The following is a 16,446-nucleotide window of genomic DNA, read 5'->3' as shown; positions in this document are numbered from 1 at the left end:
ACCTTTGAGGTCAAATAGCACGTCGAGTTGTCCTCATGCCGAAACACATAACCAACCCCCCTGGGCAAGCCTACGACCATTTTTGGGCTCCCTATCAAAGACGCCATGCCCAGAAGACACCATAGCACTTATGTTGTTGAGCAAAACGATTTCGTTGCATACTTCCGCATCGATCAAGATATAAAGCAAACCTCATGAAAACCATTTTGCACAAGGTTCCGGGGCCAATTGACGTCAAGCACGTAGACAGTGTTGTTCAAGCTCTTTTACAACGCAGGATGACGACGATGCCGGAAATCGACAGAAAAGGACGCCTTTAAGTCAATAGCAAAGATGAAGTACGGAAGTCAAAGTCGGTGTAACAACTGACTGAAAAGCTGTTGGCTTGCTCTTAGTATAACCGGAGCGTGCTATCAGGTGTTGATGGGTGACTGACAAAGACAAGCAGAAAGTGAAGGAAGTTGGTGAGTCCTCGGGGACTGTGAACGCTGATGCCACAATCTAACGCTTGCTACGTCTTTTCAGACAATAGCAACTCGATGATGCGATAGAGAGGTAACGGAAGAGACGGAATGAACAGTTTCAGCCCTGCCCTCAAGATTTATATGGACCTATCTCGAGGCTGAGTGTGGAGGGCGAAAGAGGGTCGAGGGAATACTGCATGGGCAGGAATAAGGGCAAATCACTTCGAGTCATCCTCACATTAATCATCATTCTGTCGCCATGATCTCATTTCCCCATCTCACATCAAGCCGAGGCGTTGTGCATGGTGATCCAACTGATTGGGTAATGGCGTATTGACATTTATCTTGAGCCCTCCGCTTGTTCGTGCACTTGGCCAGTTCGCGGCGCGGGGACTTCCCCGTTCACAACCATTGAAAGCGAACCCTTCGTATGGCATACATGAGCCTCCCCTGTTTCGAATGTATGCTGCTCTGCGGGTGTCGCCAGCGTCGAAGACGTGACATCGTTGTTCGTCGGCATGCTGCCTGCCCGTGATGGATCTCGGCTGCGGACGAGGGGCTCTGAGTCTTGAAGCGCTTTGTTGGAGGCAGTCGAGCATCGGGCTATGTTTACGTGTGGCCGTTAGCTCAAGTCGGATCGTGGACACCTCGCTGTCGATTTACCTGGCCATGAACATGCAACTAAACAGCCGCATTGATGACAGGAACTTGAAAACAAAGGCGGGGACAACTCTCTTATTGGCTCGCACCCGCATGTCCAGAACACCCTCCGCCTGTTTGGGGTGCTCTTGATCTCTGCTGGGGCGTCCGTCGCCGGTGATATCAGTCGCGCTTCGTCCCTATACTGCGTTAGCATCGTGTCGCACGCCGCCGCGGGTGGAAACCTACGATAAGCGCCGTTGCGCCGCCCAGGCGTTCTTGGCCCCAGTGCCAGCCGTATACCAGAAGCCCCTCTTGCGCATGGCTCGCCAGATCTTGCAGGCTCTGTGAAAGTTTTGCATCATCTTGTCGCACGTCGATTGAAATCCATACAGCTCGCGGCCAAAAGTGATAGAAAGCTTGTGATCCATATAAGGATGGGACAGCCAGAGCAAGAGCACTTGCAGCCCTCCCCATACGAAGCGCAGTAATGTTGTGTACGCCCGGGTGGCGGTGAAGGCATCCTGCTTCGTGGTAACGTCGGGGTCTCCAGCTTCTCTTGTTCACGTCAGTCGACTGGAAAGCGGACAGCCATGGGGACCTACGTTGCGTCGTCTCTCGCTGCCTTGGCGTGCTGGGTGCTTTTGGCTTGCGGAGAGAAGATCAAGTAGAAGCCCATCGCGAGAAGTACTGCGACAAGAACGCTGATGAGCAGCGCGTATAGGAAGCAAATCTGCGTTCGGAGGTTCATCGCGCTCATGGCGATGATTGACGGCACTTTCAGCAGGAAGCCCTTGAGGAAGGCATTTGGCGCGTCGGATTTCCTGATGGTCCTCTGCATTGGGCTGATTGCTTCTTCGATATCGGTGACACTTGTGGGGGTTGCATCCTTTCTCAGGGCTTCAAAGGATGTGTAGTCCAAGATCAACTCCACGGAATAATCCCAAAGAGAGTCCAAGAAGTAGGGAGTGGCAATCGTGATCCTTTCAACCCAGGCCTCGTTGGTCGATGTGTAAAAGCGGAGGACGAGAGGGAGGAAATGGCCCAGGATGCAGATGACGAGAGTCAAGAGGAAAACAAGCAGTGCCAGCATCTGACTCGAATTCAGACGGCTACGCTTCTCCCGCCCTCCCAGCAGAGGGGTAGCTTCGTTTGCTTTGGGGTCTTGGGAGTCCATCAGGCATCAGGCAACCATGTCGGGCGCGGTCCGCGAGGTTCCGACGGGGGGTGTTCTGTATTTAGCTCACCGACGAGAGCCATCGCGTTTGACCTTGGCAATGGCACAGTCAAGCTGCATCTCGAGGTGGCTCGATGCATCGAATGAAGCAGCAGAACGGTGCAGGGGAGCTGCATCACCCTAGAAGGTGTGCAGAGTTAAACGGCAATGTCAAGTGATTACTGTACAAAACCAAAAACAATGCGGTAGTTCTCCCAGTTACCCCTCACGAACGTACGGAGCTTTCACGTCCATTGCAAATCATCAGATCACTCGCTTCGATCACTTCTAATAAGTCAACTTTTGTGGAATATACTGTAAGAAGTTGTCGATGACCTCTATATGGTAGGTAACATCATCACGGAGCTCTTGGATCAAATCAATGGACACCCTTCTGTCACTTCCAGGACAGTATTCCGAGTTTCCCTCTATATTGATTAGTCGTGGTCAGGGCACGAGCTCCTCGCCCACTCACGATTGCTTTCTCTACCTGTCGATAACCTCGTCGGGAAGGTGGATCACATTGATAGAGCGTTTGTAGCAGACTGCCGGATCAATCCAGCGGTAAACGTCACCTGGCAGTTCTCTGATACTCCAGCAGCGAAGGGAAGCCGAAGCTTGCAAGGCCTCAGCTCGTGACAAAGATGACGAGGTAATGCCGGACTGGGTGTCTTCTCCAATAGGAGGCGTAGGGGCTGCTCCTGTGTCTCGGAGGATATCGTTGTAGGAGACTTGCAGCACTAGATGGCAGACTGCGTGTCTATGATAGTCTGTCTCATCAAGTCGACGGGTGAATGCTTAAGGTGAGGTCCAATTAATGCCATCGGCGGCTTAGCCCCTGTCAAGAGGTACAGGTCGCAGGGTTGAGTGGCTGCAGGGGTTTGGCGCTTCCCAACACGGTTTAGCTTTCCTTGGCTTTCGTACAAATTAGTTTCCAAGGTGTGCTCCTGCAGTGCACTAGTGTCAAATCGCAGCCGTGGGACTTTCACAGCTGAAGCGGAACACAATGAAACGAGCTTAGTCATTATGACTTTCCCCCTCTGCTTTCCCCCTCTGCTTTCCCCCTCTGCTTTCCCCCTCTGCTTTTCCGCCTCCTAGGTCTCATTGACGCCTTCCTGCTTCCACCTCACCTCACGAAGGGCCCGGACATGGAGAGCCATGTCGCGAAAGAATTCTACAAGCCCTGGGATGATGGAGGCCGAAGTTTAGAGGGAGTCTTCAAGCTTGCGCGAGATAAGGTAGCCTCGATAATGACGTTCACTGACTACATCAGAAAGTTCAAAGTGGCTGTGAAAGATGTTTTCGGGGGAGGCAACTTTCAGGCGGTCGTGTGGCCGTTGCTGGCAGGTGAACCTCGTCCACAAGATGTCAAGATTTTTATCGTGGCCTGTTCTATGCAGAAACAGACTCGCGATAAACTAGCCAAACAGCACTGCGATGTTCACAAGGCCTTCCGCGCGATCTCTTTGCCAATCCTGATCTCCGAGAACGTTCTTCGAAAGTGCATTGAGATCATCAAAGAGTCTGCCCAAGAGAGCAACACTTCTCTGACGCTTGGTAAGTCGCATGGCACGACTCTGTGGGGTTTGTACTGATGTTAGGCGGACAAAACTCTGGAGGAGGAACTGGAAGGCCACCGCGATCAGGTTCTCGAAAAAAATCTCAAAAGGCGACAAGAAGACGGGATCACGGAGTGGGGCCTCTACTGCAGGTTGGTCAACCCGCAAATTCGAGCTTTGGTTATCCATGGTACGTTGATAGAGGATGCCACATCACCATTTCCACTACAAGTGCCCGTTGGTTAATTAAATGTTATCCAGAGGGAGCCGACTACTTCGCGCCACGCGAGCCTGATTTTGCGGTTGACCAGTCGACGGACGGAGCCTTGCATCCTCTTGAGCAGACACTCGAACTAGATGGGAACAAGAATTCTCACGATGAACGTAGCCCCAAACGTCGATGCCTCACTCATCGGACAGAGGGGCTTCGACGAGGCGGCGAAGGGGACTACGAACTGGACCAATTCATGGCCAGTGGAGGGCAGTTGGGCCTGCTTGAATTTTACCTCAACGCCTTCATCTTCAATGGATTAGAGGAGAGTTGTGTGAGGTCCGAGGAGGGTAATCTGGTAGACACTACGGCGCATGTCTTACTAAGTCTGCCAAGAAACGGAGAGGTGAACTTCAAGTTGTTCGTCTCCTTATCTACTAAGGTAGGGAACGAGGTCGCACAGGCAAAGGCAGACGGGATTCGGAATCTGCGACGCAAGTTTGGTACATGGCTCTCGGAAGCGGCAGGTCTGAAACACCCCACTAGCCTCAACCACGGTGTTAATAACATCCACGCAGTCGAAGCTTCCCATATAGCTGCGGCTGCTGCTGTGCAGGTATTTCCACACAAAAACGGCCTCGATAGTATGCTCCAGATGACACTCCTTCCCGATATGGGGTGGTTTTTGATGGGAAATGTATTTAGCCAGTGGGCCTAGTCCAAAGTCAAAGGCGGACTAAAGGAGCAGTACATGTTATTGATGGCTACAAAGTACCCTTCCTCAATCATAGCTCTTCCATCCTTTTCACAAGACTGAGGGTGGCGATTGACATTGCCTGGCGGCCCTATCCAGATACCACCAGTTCCACCCTTCCATTCTATAGTCGTGTCCTCTTTGGCTGGGCCATATGTATTCGACTTGATCCAGGTGAATTTGTTCTGTAGTCCATGCTTGTCAGGATTTGGATGATTATCTGACAACTTTTTACTGCGTACATCCATGACTACCGTGGCTTTATTGAGGGCTTCGACCTTCAGGTGGAAGGAATCAGTGCCTTAAAACGTCTGATCAGGGTGAAAGTAAAAACTTCGTCTTGTCTGCTGCGTCTCAGCGGGTGGAGATTCGAAGAGCTTTCGGGACAACTCGTTGACAAGTGCTGGAGTCTTCTCGCGTCAGAGTAAGGAGGGGTAACATGACCACATTGGGGATGCGGCACTTATGTTAAATAAGTTGGGCAGCGATGCTTTCGTCAGACGTCGGAGGTTTGTGGAATAGGGAGTTGGCGAGGACGTAGAGTCATGGCGACGGAGGTCTGCGAAGGAAGAAAGGGTGCGAAGGCTGACACGATGATAGTTCGTGCCAAGGCAGGTTTTCAAGCCGTAACATCAAAAACAAGGTTCGAGGTTCATCTAAGGCTGCCCCACATCATGATAAGGATTCGTGATACTCCGCATGAATCATTTTCCGAAGGTTTTTGATCGACAGTGGCGAATCAATGACTAAGTCAGACTTCGGTCTAAATCGGCTCGAGAGGGCACGTGGCACTCCATAGGAAATATGGTCCCCAAGACCTGTGAAGCTGGCTATGCTGCGGACAGTCAAGAGACGACGTACAAGGATGGGTAAGTCTACGATTGCCCTGCACTGTGTCAGTTGGATGACTTCTCATTCGCTGCGCCATCGCCACCACCAGCTCGGCGGCCTTCCGCCATCCCAGAGCGTGCGCAGCCCCCCCTTGGACAGCCTTCCTTTTGCTGAGGGCAGTACGGAAATCAGTAGGTGCATGCTTGTACGACGACTTCTGCAATTTGCACCCACGACATGCGAAACCGCTTGGTCTTCTGCTGACGAATTGGATGGAGGCTGCAAGCACTCGTTTAACCGGAACCTCGTCCCACTCAACAGCTGGAAAAACTCGCCTTGAGCAGTCGGGAAACATCCCTCGTCGGGATACGGACTCCCGTGCTTGCCCATGTCAACATTGGTGCCCGCGGCCTGCATCGCGCCCGATTGACTGAACTGCCCGATGTCTCTTTCTTCTTCTTCCTTCTCTTCATCGTATTGCGAGCCTACCTTTGTTTGCAACGGCGCCTGTAAGCCTTCGTTCCATCGCTTGTCAAGCCAGCTAATCATTGAGCTTCTTGATTGATCTCGCGTACGCGTCCAAAATGTGGTCCGATCATCACGTCCGAACCCAACACCTCAGCTGGGGTACAAGACCTGGCGCAAAACTAGAGCCCGTGCACTCATCTGATAAAGGAGGCACGCAGACTAGGGAAAAGAAACCATGCGCCGATCTGAATACACGCTTGACTGACGTGGTTTGTTGCCCTCGAAAGGCCGCGGAAGCGTTGCGGCTGCCGGCCTGGTAGCTTACCCCTGCGGACGTTAGCCAATGATCGGCTTTGAGCCACCTCCCTAGGCATTGATCTCCCGAATCCCCGGAGGCATGTGCTTGTCAGTATTCTATAGTTCTCGTTGCTGAGTGTCATGCTGGATGGTGTAAGCCGTCATGAGTGCTATCTCGTCAACAGAGTATATAAGGCGCGTGGTCCTCCTCGCCCACGTTCGCCATCTTGACCTTGGCTTTTGACAAGCACCTCAGAGAATCATCAGTCGAGAGCTTTTGTGGTCTTGTCTTGTTTTCCTAATATTCTACAGCATCAGTACTTTGTACAATGACGTTGCTCCCCGACGACCACTGGTTGCAACAACAGCAGCAACCGCAGCATGACTCTGGATATCTTATGATGGAGCCGTCTGTCTTCCCTCAGTACGTCAGACAGCGGACGCAGTATGCTACCAGCACAAGCCAGTATGACCCGAGGACCATTGTCACCTCTGGGGCCATCGTCGCCCCTCACATCGCCCCTGACTACGTGACGGGACCCACCTACGGTATATCACCCGTATCAAACATCAAGTCTCACTTCCCCGTCCAAGCCCACAACACCTACGGCCAGTACGACCAGCCAGCGGGCTGCCTGGCAATGACCTACTCTCGCATGAGCCCCCAAAAGGAGCACGCTGGTCTCTGCATACTGCACCAAATTCCCCAGCAGCCCATCCAAGGACACCGGCGTCAACAGCAGAGCCTTTCTGCTGCTGGGATTACTCCCAAGACGTCAGACCCTATGAAAACGAAGGAGATCACCTACAATAAGCCTGTCATGGCAGACGATATCGTCTTCACCACTCCTGTTGATGTCATGATGAAGGCCCTCCAGAAGAGGAAGGACAAGAGACACATCGCGAATAGCAACTCTTCAGAGGCTGGTACCTGCAGCGTCAAGACCGGGCTATCTTCGCCCCATCCGGTTTGTTTTCTACACCACTACGAGATTGAGAGATACTAAAATTCTTCTAGTCTGCCACTGAATCTAGCCAGGAGGTCACCGATAAGGCGAAGAAATACAGTTGTCCCTTCGATGGCTGCGCCAAGAGCTTCCAGCAGAGCACGCATTTGGAAACTCACAAGCGTGCTCATACTGGCGACAAACCTTACGTAAGTGCTCCCTCGTATCAATATTGAACAATCATAAGCCGTGTCCAGACGGTTCAAGAACCGTCATCACCCCTGGCGTCATACTAAGACGCACCAGAAATGCGAGTGGCATGGGTGTGGGCGCCGATTTTCCCAGCCTGGAAACCTCAAGACCCACACCCGCCTTCACACAGGCGAGCGGCCTTTCGAGTGCGACTTGTGTGGGGCCTGCTTTGCCCAAAGCGGCAACCTAACCGCACACACGGAGACGCACAACAAGACCAAGCCCTTCGCCTGCAAGCTCGACAACTGCAACAAGCTCTTCACGACCCGAGGAAACCTCAAGGTAAATCGGCACGATAAATTTAGGGGGTTCTCTTCTGATGAACTGCACAGAACCACCAGAACAAGTACCACGGGGACACCATTGGTCGTCTTGTGGACTGGATCGTCTCTCTAACGGACGTCGACGCGTTGTCGCCCGAAGACAGCGACCTGCTCTGGTACTTCTCCAACATCTATAAGAACAGTAACAAGGGCATCAAGGGTCGTGGCCGAGACCGCCGGGTTAGTAAAGTCCGTATGCGCAAGACGAAGCTCTTCTCGTCCGGCATGGGCCTCTCCCGATCAAGGATGCTCGACTCAACCTTCTCCCACCTGGAATAGGCTTCTGAGCGACGAACATGAATTGACTAGGATTACTTTGTCACAGTTGGGTTTCTTTGTTCTGGTGGCTTTGGAGCCTCGGCGCGGTGAGAAGGGCGTACAAATGAATCTAATGAGAAGACTGAATGAACGCCTAGTTCAGTGCACTCGTGCAAGAGGTGCTCTCACGCTTTGTGCCTGTCTCAACTGCAGCGATCCGCGTACCCTTCGTGCAAACCATCCAGAGACTTCCTGCAACGGTAAGGCTGCTAAGGCTTGGAGGCAGCGGCAACAAGCCCAGTCGTGACCAGGAAGGCCGAGTTGAGGTACTGACGGAACGTCTAGCTGTAGCGGGGTCTCGGGAATGGGCGAAACAGAATGGCTCGACACGAAAACCGGTGATGACGTCCCAAATCTTGGTCTGGAACGAGTTAGCAATGTTACTCGGGCACTGCCGAGGAGAGAAATGACCAAGGCTGCACCGACGAAAACTAGTCCGGATTCTCCATGGCCGCTAACCTCAAGCAAAGCGTCAAGACCTAGGTAGCGTGCGATACTTGTCGGAGTCTTTCAAGCTGCTCACTCGGGAAGTGCAAAGACGCGGTCTCTGGCTGTCCGAAGAGGGCATCCGCTAGAAGATGCCAGGGAGTTGTGAACGCAGACTCCGACTGCCATCTCGGGCGAGCGGCCCATTACAGGCTTCGACATCCGCACATTCAAGGCGAAGGAAGCACGGAGGTCTGGCGCGGGCAGAGATCTGACCTGGAAACAAAGACAGGAGGCGGAATGGGTTGAAGGGGAGTGCTGAGACCCCCAATCGACCCTTCGGCAGACCACCTTGCAAACCATTTGGGACCTTTCCCCCTTGCACAGCGGCTGGTTCAAGGCAACCACGCCGGAGTTTACGGTGGAGTAACGGGCGTCAAGTTGCAAGCCCCTCTAAGCAGGCCCCCTTAATTAATGGGCGCGGGAGCCTATAATTTACTTGGTGACCCAAAAGACGATCTTTGGTTTCTTCTACTTGAACTCCTGCGACTGCCAATGCCACAGAAACCGACACTACGTCACACGCAACTGGTTTTCTCCTTTGCCTTAAAACATGGACCGCCACCCTTGCATATCAATTCACAGGCTCTCAGACGTATATAAATTCTGAACAGGTATCGCACGCATTCTACGCTTGCCCCCCACAGCTGCATTGCGGTGTAGTCCCAATGCAGATCAAAATGGTGGTCTGGGCTTATCGGCCCCGAAACTCTCCTTTCCCACAGTCCCAGTTCTCAAAATGTCATGTTTGTGGGTATCAATTCGAAGACCACTTGTTCTCGTACTTCAAGCACTTTATCCATCTTCATTCCGACCCTGTTCATACCGAAAAGAGAGTCAGTAGAGTCGAGGTGACAGAAAACCTTAAAAAGAGCGGACCACTGGACAACCTTTCTAATGAAGTAATCGGCACAAGACGCAAAAGACAAACCTTGACCAAGACTTCAAGGCTCATGTGCACCCCATTCAGACATCATCTGAAGCCACTCGATATGGTTACTCTTAGAACGAGGTCTCTCAGCAGAAGCATGACGCGGGGACCGTTGACACGAAGAAGGCAAATAATCACAAAGAACCCATCAAACTTGGTCAAGGTGGAGAGCAAGTGTATCGAAGCCTGTGACTTCCTGGGCACAGAGGCAGGCGCTACTAACCTCAATGACGAGCAATGACAGGCCCTATTCGGCATACAATACACCTTGCTAAAAGACCATCACGACTTCCTCCTCGCTAGCTAACACCCCTCGGCCGAAAAGCCCCGAGGGACTTGGCTGAGCGCTACGCTATGCCTGCCAAAATATGGCGTCACCGGATACATTTGTTCCTCAAGCTGCTCCGACATCGACTGCCGGCATCTCTGGAACACATGCTAGCATTCATCTACCTGGCGTACAGCATGATGTCTCTCTTGTACGAAACGGTCCCTGAATTCGAGGATACCAGGGTGGAGTGCCTTGACTCCTTGAGTCCATATCGCAGGGCTATTGAGGACAACCTCATGATTGTTAGGGAGACCTAGACTGCAGTCAGCCGTCATTGTCAAAGCAAGACCTCCAACAAGGCCCCCGTGGTTGGCCGACTCCATCACCATCTCGACATTCTCGCTCAGCCCGAAACTCTTGAGCAATCGGAGGTAAAGCCACCACCTGTCCCTTTTATTGAAAGGTGTCGTATATTGTGATTTGGGTTCTATCGTCCAGGCTCACGACGAAGGATCAGGTATTCATTTGGAGGCGACGTGAAAAGGTGGACCAACATGGCCGTCATGGCTCCGTTGTTATTTTTCAACATGCTAGTCGTGTCCCATGAAAGTCAGGCGAACCTTATGTTCTCGCCCTTTGTCCATTTACCACACCAACAGTCCCATATACACTGTGAGATATCCAGTTAAAACCCTCGTAGACAAAAGGTAGCGCCGACAATATTGCAAACACGACCAGGTTCGTACCAAAGCCATCTCAAGGCGATACCTCAAGGCGGCTGGAGCACGAGGGCACTTCCTCTGCACGGACGGCAGAAAACCCCAACTTAAACGACGCGGTTATATGCACCGGAAGCTCCGAATCACTTTCGGTCGCGTCGGTATCGAGTCGATCGGCATACTGGGTAATCGTGAGTTTTGCGGGATTCGACGCTTGGTTCGACGCAGAGGCGGTGAGTGTCAAGGAGTCTTTTACAACGAGTGAAGGGACCAACTGGTGGTCTCCTGGGGGTCTCTAGAACGATAGAATAATCGATGTCCTCCTCTAACTCTCAGTCCGTTGATCTTTCTTATATCTATCCCCTCGCTGCGCTCGGTCCTCTCTTCTTGGTTCCTACGATCAAACAACAGGCGATCCCCTGTCGGTTTCATGCCTCCCACAGGTCCTGACACTAACGAACATAGCATCGCAATAGCAAGATCCACAGTACATCGAATCTACCATGCCCGTTTTGTGACAAGATCCACGAAAGCGCAACAGGACTTGTCTACCACTTGGAAGGCGGTTCTTGCCCAAAAGCTCCCCTCGACAGGGCGAAACTCTACGATGCGGTCCGACTTCGCGATCTGAACGGCATCCTCACTAAGAAGCTCCTGATGTGGTCAGGCAATATGGACTTCGAGGCGACGGAACTAGCTTTCAACGCCGATGAAAATGCGTTTAAATGCTACTTCTGCGAGAGCTGCTTCCAGTCGCTGACTTCGTTAAACCAACATCTCCGTTCGCCCGTACACCAGCAGGATCTTTATCATTGTCCGAATCGCCGCTGCAAGAGGGACTTCGTAACACTCGCTGCTGCCATTAATCACCTGGAGAGCGAAAGCTGTAACTTCATGCGATTCACCGCTGTGCAGAAAACCATTCGGCGGATTCTTAACCCTCGACGGATGATCAAGTTTTAAAAAGCGGTGCCTGGGTCAAGTCAAGCGGATACAGTACAACTTCATGAGGCGGCACTTCCCACTCACGCCATATCACTAAAATTCCTACTTATTGTCGCCCTATACATCAATAGCTACAGCGCTGCCACGAGGCAGCAATACATCTAGTTTGAAAGGCGTCATCACATTCTCTGTCCTTCAGATTGTTTGACGTACGGGGCTGCGACTCGAGACAACGGTTGCCACCTTATCTACCGCTTGCTCTGAAACAGCGCCGACAAGGGAGCAGCATATACCTTGAAGTAATCACTCAGGGTGCCGTTTTGTTCATTATTGTGCTATTTGCTGACTTGTGCTTTCAGCGTGCTTTGCAGTGTCGATGACGCGCGTCGACGATAAGGTGCTCATAGCTGACTGAAAAGCGGGCCATTGTGATATATAAAGAAAGTGTTAAGAGGGCTTTACTGCTTATGTGAACCCCGTTTCATTGCTTTGGCTGTGCCTGAGAGCTCTGAATAGGTAGGGTAGGTGATATAAGTCTTGTGATGTGATCCATACTATCTCTCTGAAATATCACTACCTACGTGAGTCAGATATACCCATCTAATTCACCGATCACGTAAACTGCGATTCACGTGCTCCTGAGAGCTGTGAATTCCACTGATCACCATATCGGTGATCCCCTACCAAGATCACCACCCTAGGGAATCCCCTAATATTGGTTCAACACTTACATTGTCTTAATTATAATAAGCACACAATACCTTACGATACTATATCGTCTGAGAGTTATAACCTAAGCCCTTCCTCATAGCAATCCTGACCCTCTCATAGCATTCCCCCTTCGGAAGCTGCTAGGTCGCAATACTAGTATTATGTGCTGTGGGAGTTTGCCTTTTAAGTTATTTGCCGCTATTGATGCGGCGGCGGGGACGAAGAACGGGAGTTAAGGATTCTCCTCCCCCTTTAGAGATTCCCTCTTTAGAGATTCCCTCTTTAGAGATTCCCTCTTTAGAGATTCCCTTTAGAGACAGGCCCTAAATGTATTCCTATTTCATTCCAGAGCTCGTCCAAAAGTCGGACGCCGCCACGAGGAAATAAGTGATGGGCCGCACATTGCAATCATTACATTCGTCAACTACATCTCCGCTCCTGAACGCTACTGCAACACACGTCTGTTCAGACAACCCTTGGTGGAGCGTCTGCTAAGCCCGCCGTAGACCCATGGTCACACGGCAGGATGGCGAACCAGTTCCTGTCCTTCGCCCTCGACATGGCAGCGCTAGAGCAGCACGCGAGGCACTGGTAGTCACAGAGCACCGTCAAGCAGTTTTTGCTGCGCGCAGTCACGAGCGTGACGGCCCTGGCGACATCGGACCGCACCGACGGTGCCAGCATGAAAGCCTGCATCGTCTGCGTGCCGCCGTCGTCGCTCAAGAGCGGGAGGGGAGCCTGCGGGTCTGCAGGGCCGCCGCCGCCGCCGCCCCGGGTCGTAGTATCCTTGGGGTCATTGGTCTTGGTGATGACGACTTCCCAGGCGTCGGAGAAGAGCAGGAAACCGGGGCGACTCGGGCGGACGCTTGTCGCCAAAGACGGATCGTGGCACCGGCTTGCTGAGCGGTAGCAGTGTACGGCGCCCCTCGCCCGCAGCGCAGTTTCCACCAGGTAGGCGGGCCCGATGAGCGGCGTGTCGTGGCTGAGGCGGGCCTGGTCGGCCAGCGCAAAGTCGACTTGCAAGGACCCGATCCGCTGCGTGATGGCGAGGGAAACCGCCCAGAACGGCCAGCCGGGATGGTCTTGGGATATCACGGGAGACCCTGTCGCATCCTGAATGCGGTCATACAACGCGCCCTCCAAGTCGATATGGCCCCCAACCACGTGCACACGCCCGAGAGCCTCGCGATCCAAAGTGAAGTCTCGGAGAATCGAGTAGAAGACGCACACGCCTCCAGAAGACAGGGCGCTCACGTTGCTGCTGCTGCCCGCTTTGCGGCCACCAAAGAGCATCATGGCGCTCTCGGCGAGCTGGCCTTGTGTGGAGCAGGTGATGATGCGTGCCGTTTCTGTCTGCCGCAGGAGAGCCTGTCCCGGCGACCCGACCCTCTTCGGACTGTCGACGAGCGCGTTGTGGGCGTTGTGGTACACCCATTCTAGGCCATCCCTCCTCAGACCCATGCCGTCGGCTACTTCCATTCCCGACAGCATCTGGCACACAATGACGACGGACTCGAAGACGGCAAGCAGACACAGGCTGTCCAGGCTGGGCCGCGACCCACTGCCGGAGCAAATGTTGCATGCACAGAGCTTCCTGATGTCGAACAGGCTCTGTATATACATGACCTGAGCAGCCTGGAAAGACAGGGCCAGTTGCTCGTAGCTGCGGCGTGTCAGGGGCGCCAGCTCAGGAAACCGCCGGACAGAGAATCGGATGAACCCTCGGCCTCCAGATTCTTCGAAATAGTTCCGCGTCTGGACGGCGTGGTAAATGTCCATCCCCGGCTGCTCGAACGCCATGATGCCAGAAAATATGCGAGCCGCGCAGCCAAAGGCGCAGCCGACAAGATCAGACGCCCTCATGAGCTCTGCGAACTCGAGGCCATAGGCTTCACCGAGGCACTCGTGCCACGAGAGACGTCCGCCACTGAACGGCGTCCCTTCAATGCACAGCAGCTTCGCGATGCCCAGCTTGTCCCTCAAGTAGTAGGTCTTGCTGGCCAGCGTGAGGTCCTGCGCGGGAGACGCACCGACGTGCCGAACATCGACAGTCTGCTTGCTCAGGCGGATCAACAGGTGCGGGCGCAGATCTCCTCCCGGCCCCGGTGACCTGTAGATGGTGTTTCCCTGGGCGTCTGATATGCCGACGCCCAGGTCGTACATCCACTCAGCCATGGCTGCGAGCCAGCCCGACCCGAGTCCTCCTTCAACGGTGACGAATGCGTACTGGCCGCGCCTGAGCATCCCGAGAGCCAAGAGAGCCCCGGCCATGTCTTTGGGCGACGGGCACTCGGTTTCGAGAAAGAAGCCGCTGCGGCGCGACTCCAGAGCCTCCTGGAGCCTCCTTCGGCGAGGGACGAGCCTGACAAAGGCATCGACGAGAATGGGAAATTTGGACTGCGACAGGATGCCGTTGCAGGCCTTGACGAGCTGTTGCCACTCATGGAGCGAGGGAACAAAGCCCGAGGGTGGTTGGTAAGCGAGCACGAGATGATGCAGCACCGAGGCAGCATAGTCTTCGTGGAAGCTTTCTCCCAACGCCGCACACAGCGCCAGGAGGCTCCTCCCCTCTGCCGTGGCGCCCAGGGTGCGTGCCAGGCCACGGAGGCCGAAGCCGAACCACAGGACGCTGCCGATCGACTGGTAGCTTGCGAGTTGGTTGAGGGCGTCTTGGACGTTGCGTTGGCCGGACTCGGCGAGGGGGAGGTGTCGGGCGACCTCTTGGCCGACGACGATGGTGAAAGGCTGGACACCCGCGGCCATGAAGCGGCTCAGCACGTCCATGGTGAAGTGAACGGAACGGCTCGACAGCCCGACCCAGTCCATGGAGCCCTGCTGTGCGAAGCTGCTGCCAGCTGGGACGATGTCTTGACTTGGCGACATGATCAATATTTGCTCGCGAGGCTATCGTGCGCCATAGGTTTGTCCGTGGTGACGGGCGAGGTCCGGCGTCATTATACTCTGTGCAGGCTGTCGAGGTATGCTTCGCAGCGTAAGGCTGCAGAGGCCGCCAAAGTTGCCTTGCGAGGGGCAGTGCAACCAGTTTCAGCTCATCAGGAAACGACAATATGAGGGACGCCCTGGTCGTGATTGGCGCCTGAAGATGCACCTTAGAGAGTACGCTGCTCCTTCGGGAGGCATAAGTGTTTCTAGGCACCTCCTCACCCGGCCGTGCCAGGGCGCTGTCGTTGAGGCGCGCTTTCTCTACCGAGGTACCTACTACCTACCTAGGTACCTTGCTTAAGTTGCCTCCTCTCCCTAGGTAGGTGAGGTAGGCACTCAGCATCGTGCATCGTTGAGGCGCCACGTCTAGCGACCAGCGCCATCAACCATCACCTACCTACACAGCAACCTACCGGATACCTCACGCCCATACCCACAGACAAACGTACAGACAGACCCTGTTGGAAGTCGTACCAGAGCTCCGGCAGAGCTCCAGGCAGCCGCCGTAGCTTCCCCTAGCCCAACATCGAAGACAGGGCCATCTCCGAACGACACGATCAAGCAGAACGTGCTTGTCGACACCGTCCGTCTCCATTCGAAATTCTGAGACTACGTTTCGCGTCTGCTGCCGATAATGACACTCTGCCTATACGACGCGAGTCCAGAGGACAAGGCGACGAGCATACTCTCATTTGTCACTCCCTCCCCCGTTGTTCCCCTTCGAAAATGCCCCAAAGTCGATGCAACTCCTGTGAGCCTTCCTCTAGGTACGAAGCTAATGCACCACACCTCGTACAGATCGCAAGCCTGACGCGTATTCTGCTGGGACCCTTCTATACGGGATGGCTTCTTTCAAAAAGGAACTCGTCCACTTCGTCGACTCATTTTACACAGGTGCAGTGGGACTGAGGTCGTCAATTGAACAGAGAAAAGAAAAAGTCAGGCCAATTATGTATCGGAACTACTCTGACAAGATTTAGAAACCGAATCATCCAAAGACGCCAGAAAGGGATACTCTATCAGTTCCCCTTGATGCCCGTCGCCCTGCCTGATCCACTGCCCACCCTGTGCTGGTTGCACCGTCTTTGGAAAAAGAAAAAGCTATCCGTTTGCGTTTCGCTGCATTGCTGGGGGTATTTGCGTTTTCTCTTTCTAGAAGAA

The 16,446-nt window shown here is 53.6% G+C and overlaps 3 protein-coding genes across 3 annotated transcripts; 1 reads left to right on the top strand and 2 right to left on the bottom strand.

Moving 5' to 3' along the window:
- Nucleotides 1-1,348: 1,348 nt before the first annotated feature.
- D7B24_006601 (uncharacterized protein) lies at nucleotides 1,349-2,196 on the bottom strand (the record flags this gene model as incomplete). The annotated part of the gene is made up of 2 exons (XM_028640727.1): nucleotides 1,349-1,661; nucleotides 1,709-2,196. The coding sequence occupies 2 exons, from the start codon at nucleotides 2,194-2,196 to the stop codon at nucleotides 1,349-1,351; spliced, it is 801 nt and encodes a 266-aa protein (XP_028495113.1).
- Nucleotides 2,197-6,768: 4,572 nt separating this feature from the next.
- Nucleotides 6,769-8,240, top strand: D7B24_006600 (uncharacterized protein; the record flags this gene model as incomplete). The annotated part of the gene is made up of 4 exons (XM_028640726.1): nucleotides 6,769-7,407; nucleotides 7,458-7,595; nucleotides 7,843-7,920; nucleotides 7,971-8,240. 4 exons carry the CDS (start codon nucleotides 6,769-6,771, stop codon nucleotides 8,238-8,240), a joined length of 1,125 nt encoding a protein of 374 aa, XP_028495112.1.
- Nucleotides 8,241-12,807: 4,567 nt separating this feature from the next.
- Nucleotides 12,808-15,225, bottom strand: D7B24_006599 (uncharacterized protein; the record flags this gene model as incomplete). The annotated part of the gene is made up of 1 exon (XM_028640725.1): nucleotides 12,808-15,225. One exon carries the CDS (start codon nucleotides 15,223-15,225, stop codon nucleotides 12,808-12,810), a length of 2,418 nt encoding a protein of 805 aa, XP_028495111.1.
- Between the last annotated feature and the right edge of the window lie 1,221 nt (nucleotides 15,226-16,446).

Source organism: Verticillium nonalfalfae, assembly GCF_003724135.2.
Source record: "Verticillium nonalfalfae strain VnAa140/NRRL 66861 chromosome Unknown scaffold_48, whole genome shotgun sequence".
NCBI classification, from domain to species: domain Eukaryota; kingdom Fungi; phylum Ascomycota; class Sordariomycetes; order Glomerellales; family Plectosphaerellaceae; genus Verticillium; species Verticillium nonalfalfae.
Note: the sequence above shows the minus strand (reverse complement) of the source record. Positions and strands in the feature narration are given on the sequence as shown.